We start from the raw sequence: 12348 nt of genomic DNA on the forward strand, positions 1-12348 counted from the left end.
ACTCCCAATCAAAAGTCAACCTAAAGTCGGCTTGAGTTTTGGCCCCAAGTGTGATTGAGTTTGAGACCCTGTTATGCAGTATTTATATTTATTTACATTTTATATTGTATAGATATTGACTGCAATGTGGATAGTGGTTAGGCCACACAGCTAGGAGACTGGATTCGATTCCCCGCTTCGGCATGTTGCATGTTCACCCCGTGCATGCGTGGGTTTTCTCCGGGTACTCCGGTTTCCTCCCACATTCCAAAAACATGCTAGGCTAATTGGCGACTCCAAATTGTCCATAGGTATGAATGTGAGTGTGAATGGTTGTTTGTCTATATGTGCCCTGTGATTGGCTGGTGACCAGTCCAGGATGTACCCCACCTGTTGCCCAAAGTCAGCTGGGATTGGCTCCAGCATACACCACAACCCTAATGAGGATAAGCGGTATAGAAAATGGATGGATGGATTATTTAAATTAAATATTATATAAAGCATTTAAAAAATAATAATTTAATGTATCTATTCATATAAAAATTCAATAATTAATATTATGGTAAAATTGCAAACCATTGAGTACAATAAAAACCCAAATAGATTTCATAGAAGAAATATAATGAATAAATAATATAAAACTATACTGTGTATCATTATCACTGTGGCATCGTCATATACATGCACACGGGGGAGCTACGACACACCCACCCACCATTTTGTTATGCTTCAATCTCTCCTCCTTGACAGCAGCCAATGTGCATCCAGATTTAGACATACTTTTTTTTTGAGGAGGAGGAGGCAATTTTGCTAGCTATTTGACCTTTTCCATTTTCCCAAGGCCCAGCTCCGGATTAGATTGCCGCTCCGTGTTTTGTAACCGTGTGATTCGAGCGCCCTCAAGATTTATTGTCGCATTCCTTTACAGAAGCCCAGGTTATAAATGTCCCATGTTTGATGTTAACACTGCGAGAATGTTAGAAGGCTCCTTTTGATCTATTCATAATATGCTTCAGCTTTTTGCAGATCGCACATGTTGATGGCTAGCTGTGGCATTTTGTTCTATTTGGTGAAACTTGGAGTCCACTGTCATTGTGGAGCTTCTTGCTCACCTCGCATAAAGGCAGAAGTGTGTGTGTGTGTGTGTGTGTGTACACAAATAATGAGAGCAGCAGCAGCAGCATTTCATTAGCAGAAAGGCAGGGAATAAGGAGGCAAGATGAGTGATTCTTTGCAAGTGTGCATGCAAGCGAGGGAGGGGGCAAATGGGAGGCGAGCAGCACCGTGGCACTTCACTTGACAAGTATACTAATTACTCCTTTTCAGGAGAGAAGCTCCAGCCAGCCTCTGCCGCAGTCTAATGGCCTGACCTACGTAGCCTCTCGCTATGGCACAGCTCTGCCAGATCTACAACTGCAATTCTTTTACACACACACACACACACACACACACACACACACACACACACAGACATTGGAATGTAAAGTCTCATCTCAGCGCTTTCAGGGAGAGTCAGGTGGAAGCAGATCAGTTCTGCCCCAGTAACCTCTACAGGGACCGACCTCCTCCTGCACCTCGTATCATCAGCTTGCACCTTCACATGGGTCTAAAAGTATTTGGACAAGGACAATTTGTCATTCTTTACAGTATACACCAGCACAATAGATTAATACTCAAACTACCAAGTAATACAAGTGGAGATTTAATTAACATTAGCTTTTAATTTATTACAATTATTTAATTAGTTAAATAATAATTCATTCATTTTCTATCGCTTATCCTTACTAGGGTCGCGGGGGATGCTGGAGCCTATCCCAGCTGTCTTCGGGCGAGAGGCGGGGTACACCCTGGACTGGTCGCCAGCCTATCACAGAGCACATATAGACAAACAACCATTCACACTCACATTCATACCTATGGACAATTTGGAGTCGCCAATTAACCTAGCATGTTTTTGGAATGGGGGAGGAAACTGGAGTACCCGGAGAAAACCCACACATGCACGGGGAGAACATGCAAACTCCACACTGAGATGGCCGAGGGTGGAGTTGAACCCTGATCTCCTAGCTGTGATGTCTGCGCGCTAACCACTAGACCACCGTCAGCCCCTTAAATAATAATAATAACACAATTATTATAATAATAGTAGCTATAATAATGATCCATCTATTTTCTAGGCGGCTTATCTCATTAGGGTCGCGGAGGTATGCTGGAGCCTATCCCAGCCAACTTCAGGCAGGGTACACCCTGGACTGGTTGCCAGCCAGTTGTATGTTTTCACAGCTCCAGATTAACTGAAAATGTCAATCAAGCTATAAGATGCATACATGTCTGAAAATGTATTTACCCAACATTAGTTAGAACCCGCACATACTGGGCTTGTTACTGTGTGGACCACATGCTCACTGATTTTGTACTGTATATTATTTTAAAATAAAATAACTGCCTTGCAACAGATTACAACATTTACATTAAATTCAAGAAACCGTGAATGTTTTTTTTTTTTTTTTTTTTTTCTGCTTCTACTGGATTGAGAGTGACTGACTTGGCCATGACTTCAAAAAGACTACCTGTTTGTATAGACCAGGGGTCTCAAACTCAATTTACTTGGGGGCCACTGGAGCTCGGGTCTGGGTGAGACTGGGCCGCATCAGGTTTTCAAAAAAAACAACAAAAAAAAACATTTATTAAAAACAAAAAAATTTAAAAAACTTCGCTTTAGTTCCAATTTTCTACAAGAAAAGCTCTGATAAAACATTCCACTGTTCTCAAATATCTTACTTTTTATTTTTCTACACAAAATAAGATGAAAAATAAATAAAGAAATCAAGAATACAAGAATAAAGAAAATCAATCAGTAATAAATAACTATAATAATAATAATAATAATAATAATAATAATAAAACGGCAAATAATAAAAACTTAAGAAACCACATATAGTTGGTCGGTGACAAATTATTGAGACACATGCTAACTCGCAAACTAGAGAGCTAGCGACCTAAACGGTAGCCTTCAAGTTATTTCCTTTAAACTTAAATAGCCAAAAACTTACCACTTCCACACGGATAGGGAGGATAACTATTAACCGTTATTTAACCTTTAACATGAACATTAATCAAACGTAATAATTTTTTCTGGGTACATGATACCATACAGCATCCATATCAAACTTGCGCGGGCCGTGCTAACATTAAACTTTCATATCAAGGCGGGGGCCTCAAACTAGTATCCTGCGGGCCACACATTTAAGACCCCTGGTATAGACCAACACCGGAAGTTAAAAGTAAGGAAGTAAAAAACTATTTTAAATGTCCCACGGTTTCAGCCTTTTTTCATCCTCGCACCCCTCCCTCCATTTTTGGGGAGTAGACATTTAAAAGGAGTAAATTGGAAAATCAAATGAGGGTTCTCTGCAGCCGCAGAGATTTGCGGAGCTGTCGTCCAGCGTTGGGGAGCCTCATCCATCACGTCCCACAAGTAGTCAATTCCTCTAGTATCTGTAAATGTTTTCAGATATTAGCCAATTTATATGCTCCGAGATTCATCATGGAAAATCAGCTTTAGCGGCGCACATTATCAGGACCTGTCTCTGCTTTCGCTCCATGAAGTTTGATGAACGAGTGTACCCCCCCACTTGCACAGTTCAGTGGCTCGGGTTGCGTGGGGAGTGTGTAGTGTAGTGTAGCATAAAGGGGGGTGGTGGGTTATGTTGAGGAAATGGCTAAATGCCCCCACCCCGCGCCCTCCCCAAACACAGACACACAAATGTGTTTGTGGATGAAGTGGGTTTTTTAATTAATAAACAAACTTGCAGAGGAGCTCATCAGTGTCAGGGGCAATAACAATCATCATCCGTTATTGTTTATTACGGACCTCCCTCAACAAATGTTGCTATCTAATGAGCTTTTTCCGCATTTTTGATAATGACTTTTCCATCTTATAGTAAAGAAACAGGAAAAAGTGACACAAGTAAGCAATAATAAATCAGTTGAGCTCATCTTCTTTTGAATATACGAACACAGGCTCGTGATTTGTTTACCCCGGCTGTTTTCTTTAGCAAATCCCAGTGGAGGCGTAGCGTCGTGTTTGTTATTTTCTACCCTCTCTGTTCAGATGCTGACGCTGTGATACAGCGCCTTAGTCACAATTTATACCAACGCGGGACAATTACAGTAAATTTGGTGAATGTTTACAAGCGGCGAGGACGCGCTTGCGGGGCTTTGTTCTCTGTGTCTGCTCTTCTTCAGATTGTGCTTTTTATATTCTTGTATTTTATGTATGTCGTTTTTGTGTGTATGCAAGACGCTGGTATGTGCGTGGAGATGAGCTCAGAGTTTCATAGAGGAGCCACGCAAGGTGGGGGCGTCTTTAATGTATGCTGATGTCGGGAAGCTTTGGGACGATGCAAGAGATGCTGTTTGTTATTTACTGCTGTGTTTGTGCACAGCAGCGAAACCTAGCCGGGCCTGCAAAAAGGTATTACAACGTGTGATGAATGAGCATTAGGGTAAATTCATTTTAAAAGCATGGTGATTTATTAGCGGTCCCGGCCTTCGATTTTCAACACGTCAATGCTTGGCTGAAATTCCACAATGTCAGCGCCAAGGTCATGTCTTTATGGCTATTTTTAACCTCGCTGCTGCAGAAAATAGCAGGGGAAGTGGACCCTTGGTGTGATTAGTCACCACACGTACAATAAAAAAACACAAGAGACAAAAGGGAGAGGGAAAGTAGTCTAATCAGAAGGTCAGAATATTAGAGAATCGGCTATGAGTTTGATGCAATGCAGCCCAAAGCACAATAACAAACATATTGTTACAATGAGACAGATTAGGATACAACTATATGTTGTATCCATTTTTAATGTCATGGCCGGCTGGTTGTTATATGTGTTGAAATGCTGCTGAACGATAAGGGTGTCACAAGATTTAAACGTTACAAGAATTATCATTCAGAAAAACTCTCTTGTTGTAATAAATTAATAAATCATTAATTTAACCTTCAATGAAAATAAACTCGTATATATTGCCATGCACATGGGTGTCTGTTTTTTCTCATTTCTGTACATTGATTCAGCAAATAGATCATATATGTCAAACTTGGGCTCGGGGCATGCACTGCTATTTCATCCAGCCTGCAGAACTGTTTGGAGAATAGCCTCGGGTTGGCCCACCTCACCGGCCTTATCAAACAAAGTGCTTACAGCAATTTGCGCAATTAAACAATTTGTCCGGAATAAACTACTCCTGTGGCATTTTAAAAGTGGATACAATATTGTATATAACATCCTTAATAAGGGTGCCAGATCAATTTAACTGTACACGTCTAAAAACAGCAGCATATTTAAGTATTGCAGAATCTGCCACAGCTGCAAACACTTCCGGGTTACACTTCTCACGGATTGTGATGTTTTGTGTTGATATAAAACGTTGTAGCAAGAGGTGTGATCAACAATCACATCATTATGTTGGTTTGGTTAAAAAAAAAAAACAAGAAGGTGTTAAGGTGTTTACTACATTCAATTTGCAGAAATATACAAGTGTTAAATATTCCTGGATAAATAATAAGAAAGATACATAGTTACTTTAAAAAAGTAATTAGTTATAGTTATTAGTTACTTCTCCAAAAAAGTTACTGAGTTACTGCACTACAAAAGTAACTAGTTACCAGTAAAAGTAATTTTTTCATTACTCGTCCCTGCTATCCGCCCACCCTAGTCATGTGAGTATTACAGTATGTTGACCACTGTTGGGCATGTTACTTTAAAAAAAAATAATTTGTTATAGTTATTAGTTACTTCTCCAAAAAAAGTAACTGAGTTACTGAGTTACTCCACTACAAAAGTAACTAGTTACCAGTAAAAGTCAATATTTAATTACTCGCCCCTGCTATCTGCCCACCCAAGTTCACCGATTGGCTGGAGACGTAATCTTAGCCAATCCTCATCGCTTATGTGCTCTAAACACCCGCCCACCCAAGTTCTGTGATTGGCTGAAGACGCAATCTTACTAAACCTTAGCCAATCTGTGGTTATCTCACCCCCCTCCCTTGTCACTGTGCAACACTCTCACACTCTCACTGCGCTGCAGATTAGTTATGAAGTCGGTGATATATTTTTAGGTGGCTTCAGTAACGTGCAGTAACGGGGTGTAGAAAATGGTAACGCCGTTATGCTGACAGTAAGAGTAATTAGTCAGATTATGCGTTACTGAAAAAAGTATTCCCATCACTGATGTTGACCAACAACAGCATGGCCGCTCGGTCCTAACGCCAGCGGAATCTATGCCAGACTTTTGGCAATAGAGTACATGCTGACACACATCGAAGCCCATTTCCGACTGCAAGGAGGAACACAGGATGTGACAAAAAATGTCCACGTGGTGGCCATGCTCCAATTTCTCTCGTCCGTTTTCACACTTTGGTATACCTTGAAACTGTAAACACTCATTTTAGTCTGACAGAATTCCGGTCTGGGATGGACATACGAGCCAAAGAGCATGTGTGGCTCGGGAGCAGCATCTTGACTACCCCTGGTTTAGTGCAAGAACAGTGTTTTTGTGTTGTTACGTGAGAGCAAATTGTGGTGGTGGTCAACCTCCAATTATGAGTGCTAGTGAGACAAGAGGTTTAATGGCTGCCGTTTGCCTTCAGGGAGGTTTAATACACATGACTGTTTTGCAGGAGCAGCGTCAAATCTATAAAAGGACCATTAGGAAGAAGGTGGGGTAAAAAAAAATCAATCAAAATGCCATTAAAGTGGAATAAGTTGCCAATATTGCTGATGTGTTTGTGGCTCCTTTGATTTTCCTTCAGATTATTAGGCACAGTCGAGTGGTGACTTTGTTAAGGAAAACCAGTGTTGTCCGGGAGTAATGTGTCTCCCGGCTTCATAAAGTTTGCTGCCTCATATTTCCTGGCTTTATTGATTATCCATTATCATTTGTCATGAGGTGTCCTAACTCAAGGGGAAATTACAACCTTCTTTTCCTGCTCAGGAGTGTGGTATGGATCTGCTGAGGGGGGGAAAAACCTGGGAGAGAAATGAGCAAAGAAATAAAGCCTGTGCTTGGCAGTTGTGAGAGGAGGGAGTGTGGGGTTATAAGCTGGAGGGAGAATGTGGCTAAAACAGAGAAGGTAGCACAAATAAAAGAGGTGTCAGCGAGGATGGAAGCGCTTTAGGCTGCGTCCCTCTTCCACCGTTCTGCTTTGGTTTAAGATCAGGTGGACGGGAGATCAACACGTCCTCTTTGTGACAGCAAAGCCTGTAAAAGAGCAACACCTAGGCTTTAAAATGCTCCTTTTTAAACGTCTCTTTGAATTTCAGAAGCTTATATGAGCCACATCATATATACATATATTGTGTTCATAGTTTTGGGATGAGCCGGGGATTCTCGACAGTATTGTTACAGGCGCCACCCATGCTTGAAATGTGAATTGAAACATTCCTTGTATTGTCTGTAATGTCTGTCAGGAGCATGCGTGTATATCACTAAAACGGTTGGCCGCTACCATTTCCTGACACAATGTTACAATCCATTTAATCCAAATCTTTTTAAGAAATGATTTAAGTATTTTTTTTCTTCCCAGCGCCATTGTACCTCCATCCAGCAGGCTTTTCTTTCTGATTTATCATGTTAGTAGAACAAGAATGGGGATGAGGGATGCAGAGCAGCCAGCGTTTGGAGCATAGATAAACTACGTGCAGCTCCTGTGCTCTGGACTGAAACATTTATCTACAGAAAATCCGTATAGACGCCAAGCGGACATTTTTAATGGAGTCAGTCGAGCAACCATGCAGTCTTATTCAGTATTCTGTCTGTTTTTCTTTGTTTTATTGATATAAATTACAGCATGGATAGAACTGGTAGGGTGAAGGCCATATTTGTTGATGATGAGATGGCCTTTATTCTTGTCACTTAAACGGTACAAGCGAAATTGTGTAATCATCCGTCCATACATATGCAACATACTATGCAGTGAGACGAGGGGTGACAGGACAGGATGATTTGGCGATTAAGAAGGGGAAGAACACTAGGACAGGGGATGGAGAAAAAAAACTAACCTCCTAAAATAAAGGAGCACCTCTGCTGGACACAAGACCAGCGCCACAAAGCTTGCAACACCACAAAAGGGGAACGGGTTCCCAGCGCGACCAGCAGCCACGGCTACCTGCAGCCAATTACAGCGCAAACCATGGTCCCTGTCATGCTCGCACCGGGGATATTTGGCATTTATACAATTTTTTTTGCATTTTCACACAAATATATAATTATTACTATAAAAATTATACAATAATAAAATAAATGTAATTAAATATATATTTTATATTACATTTTACACTAATATTACAATGAAATATTGAAGCATTAGCATATAATTTGTTTTTTTTTTCTGGGTTCATAAATTGTAATGTATTTTTGTGGGGTCAGTTTTAATATATTAGCCTGGATTTTTTTTTTTTTTATGTATAAAGCAGCAGACTTTCTTTTTGGTGTACTCCACCGTAAACAACAGATGTACTAGAGACACATAAGAAAAGTAATTACAGCCAAGTATTTTTTTATTTGCAAGGAGACAATGTACTAATAATTTGAGGCTGCAGCATGTTGATTTTTTGAAACGTCATACACAAACTTTAATATTTGTTTAATATAGGTTGTTGTTATTTTTGTTTTCAGCCTCAAAAACAGTCCTCAACAGCATGCTCAAGGAGCCATCACTAATCCCGGACCAAACTTTGTCCAAGAATGTGTACCAGGTACGTTTCATGTTTTATCATTACTAAGAGTTAGTTGCCATGTTGAAATCTACTACGTCTATACTATGTTTTTGAATGTTGCTTAGCATCTAGCTGACTGTTTATGAGCATAGCCCATGTTTTCTGCTTATCCTTCACTGTGGTAAATCCCTGTACCTTTTTTTTCCCCCCACACACCATAACATTTCTTCCCCCACCCTTTCCTCAGTGCACAGTAAATGACTGCTGTTATGGACCACTGGTAGACTGCATCAAACAGTATCCTATCCCATAAAATTTTAAGCTCGAAATTGACGAGGAGCTATTGAAGGGGATGAGATGTGTCTGCCTTCCACCCCACATAAAAGTTTCTGCTTCACAGAGGAGGCGTTTCATCCTGGCTGGCCATCCTTCTATTGCAGATGATGATACAGGATATGGAGGGGGGTTGGGGTTGTAGGGAGGCTTGATGGCGGCTGAATGTTCGCGTCCGCCATGTGGATCAGACCCAATGTTGTGTGATACAAAGGAAAAATGGAATAACTTTGGGATCTGTCATTTGGCATTAGCTAAAGTGGCCTGTGTAAATCGCTAATCTACTTTGTTATCAATTGGAAGCAGTTCAGCACCACGGAGAGCTCATGACACATTTATCCAGTTAGTGTTTAGCTCATACCTCATGGGGTATTCTCACAAGAAAGTAGTATAAAAAATAAACAAAATACACAAGCTGAGGTAACCTAACTACCACTAACCCATTTTTCTTAATACTAAGAGATGTTTTGACTCTCTCCTGTAGGAGGTGTCATTATGTCTAGCCATTATTTAACGCAATGACTCCAGTCAACCCATATTTGAACATTTAGCAGTAAATAATTAACAGTGATTATTAATCTTGGTAGGATACTATTCCACTATAATATGAACTTTCTAAACCTATCCACTTATTAAGGCACTTTAGAGAATTGTTGTGAGAGCCAATTAAGCTGAAACCTGATTTTGCTGTCGTGCTTTTGGAAGACAAATGGCTCTGACTTTGCATAAAACACCAATGGGCTCCCCATATGTCAAAGCAGGACATTCATCGGATCTACATATTAATATAATTACAACTGGATGCTCTTTAGTTTTGCTCATGGGACGTAATACAATTGAGTCAAAATGGAGTGCAGCGAACAGAGGCACTGTTGATTCAGTGTCAACAAAACTGCAATATTAGTCTCATCAATAGAAAACTGTCAGAACATTCCGACAGTCAAATGCCCATCACTAGTATATTGCAATATGTCAAAATCCGTGAAACCTAACATTATCATGTTATAGTTGTTAATGGTGCTTCAGCAGACACACAGAAACAAACTGCTTTCAGAATCCTTGACTCTTAAATCTTCAGTGCTATCGGCCATGAGCACGAAGTCCTGCTTCGTGACAAACTGAAGGAGAAGAATCTGTCTTTTCTCGGTAAGTCATCTCCTGACCTTTTTATATTGGATTCTTTTGAAGTTGCTGTGGTCAAGTAAAGTCTTTTGTTGCAGGCTCAGTAACAGGACCCGCTATGATTGATTGGTGCTGAATTTATGTATACTTTTTATGGCTAATAGCCTAATGTTAGTAAAAGTGTTAAGCAATAGTCCATGACCAACAAAGCTAGCATTGATCTAATGCAGTTCTACACCCATAGTACTGTATTAAAGGGCACCTATTATGCAAATCAGACATTTTAATGATGTTGTAGCAGTAATATGTGTCCCTAAAGACTGTTTACGAGCAGCGTAGATGAGAAAAGGCTTTCATCACCGTCACCTGTTTGATACACTTTTGAGAGAAGCAAACAGTCACTTTTGAAGTTGTGGGTTTTCATGTCATAAGAGAAAAACCTCCTTCGTCATGGATATAATACCGCCTATGGCCCACCTCTCTCTAAATGAGCGTGCATTTCCTATAAACCTTGCACTTCACTTTGCAGAAATGAAAACTTCTCTTCACATGCTAAAATAAAGTCAGCTGGCTGTAAGTTTGATCTTTCTTAAACCAATAGGCAAACCTAACAGATTGTTGCTCTAAAAAATGACTGTGATGTTCAGTTGCTCATAGCCTTTTCACCACAACCTGTCTTTTTAAACATAGGTAGTCCCATGTAAAAAAAAAAAAAAACATATTTCCACTACGGATGTTGTGCCAAGATTGTCTGCACTTATTAAACGCGGACCTATGTTACCAGTTCATACATGGTAAGTCAGGGGTCTCAAACCAGTAGCTCATGAGCTAACCACTTTTCAAGTAGCTCTCCACATGGTTTATTAATTTATTATCAACTCCTATACCGGCAATACTGTGAGGTTCGGCAGTAGTCCGGAAGTCTTCTGGAACACTCGGAAGTGTGACCAATCACAGCAGAGTGGGCAGACCATTTTGTAAATCCAAGGAGATACAGCTGGAATAGGTACAGTTTCTGGAAGATCAAAAAAAAATTCTGTGCGGGTTATTGTGTGTAGCTGCTCTATAGGAGACCACAACTCAATACAAAGGGCTGAAAAATGAGCATAATAGCCAATAACACAAACACAAACTACCTTGGCGATCTACCAGTAACACATGATCAATGCAATGTAATGTAATGTGGAAATTCCGGTATATTTTAAATTGTTGAAAAATATTCTGTATTATAATTGTATTGTATTTTTGGGATTATAAGTTTCTTGTTCCAACCCAATTTATTCAAGATATTGGCCATGTGTGAAATTGTGGAAGTTAATATTTAACCCCCTGCTTCCCTTCTCCCGCTCCCATCCTATCATCATCATCATCATCCCATAGGTCAGGTGAGTGAAGGATGAAAGTCATTCCTTGTGTCATTAAGACCACATCATTTATTTGGACCCGCGGTGTTGACCTTTCTTCACGGCTATACAGAGGACTGTTCTAAAACTGTCAGAGGGCACGAGGGCCAGTGAGGCAGCCTCACCTCGCTTGATAAATGGATTGGAAATAAGCTACCCAACAGCAGGGACGGCCCATTAATTTTAATCAAAGGTGATGTAAAAAGGCGATCAGAGCCACATGACAATGTCAACAGCCCAGCCGGCGCGAATGGAGGTCTGTCTCTTATAGCGCATTAGCACAGCACAGGATGCCCCCCGTGCACCGCAAGCCACTGGCAGCTTCTCTGACCTCAGGCCTGCCTCCCCTTTTTTCTCCATCTTTAGTTGATGCTGCCTCTTTACTGACACCAGCACCCTCCATCTCTTCTCAATTCTCCTCCATGCCCCATTAGTTGAGCTTGACTGGAGACAAAGAGGCAGGCCCTTGGAACCGAATGACCTGGTCAGCCTGAGATTTAATGGAGAAATCAGGTGTTGTGGGGATAATGGCTGAAGTGCGCAAAAAGTCAAGGACAATGGCTGCAGTCTGGGAGGACCTGGGTTACGCTTACTCAGGCTATAATGCCAACCTTGTCCCCTTTGCTATATATTTTATCAAGCTTCGCCAAACTACAAACTGGCGTGCAAGCTTTTGTGCCAACACAGCATGTGCACATCAGATATTGATGATGTTGACCTCACAACAGGAATCTTTGCAAAACAACACATTGGTGAATATTGCTGGTTTCAATTGAAAGCAATATGAATAC

At 40.7% G+C, this 12348-nt stretch overlaps 1 protein-coding gene across 3 annotated transcripts in view; it reads left to right on the forward strand.

Annotated features, from left to right (window-relative positions):
* Window positions 1-12348, forward strand: part of cdin1 (CDAN1 interacting nuclease 1) — an 82587-nt gene that overhangs the window by 26191 nt on the left and 44048 nt on the right. For all 3 annotated transcript variants that reach the window (XM_078796077.1, XM_058091414.2, XM_058091417.2), the window contains exons 7-9: window positions 8659-8738; window positions 8947-8996; window positions 10111-10178. In XM_078796077.1, coding sequence (XP_078652203.1) covers window positions 8659-8738; window positions 8947-8996; window positions 10111-10178 — 198 coding nt within the window. The remainder of the gene's footprint in view (window positions 1-8658; window positions 8739-8946; window positions 8997-10110; window positions 10179-12348) is intronic.

The sequence above is a fragment of the Doryrhamphus excisus genome, linkage group LG14, assembly GCF_037039965.1.
Source record: "Doryrhamphus excisus strain RoL-2023G ecotype Guam linkage group LG14, RoL_Dexc_Guam_v1.1, whole genome shotgun sequence".
Classification (NCBI taxonomy): Eukaryota; Metazoa; Chordata; class Actinopteri; order Syngnathiformes; family Syngnathidae; genus Doryrhamphus; species Doryrhamphus excisus.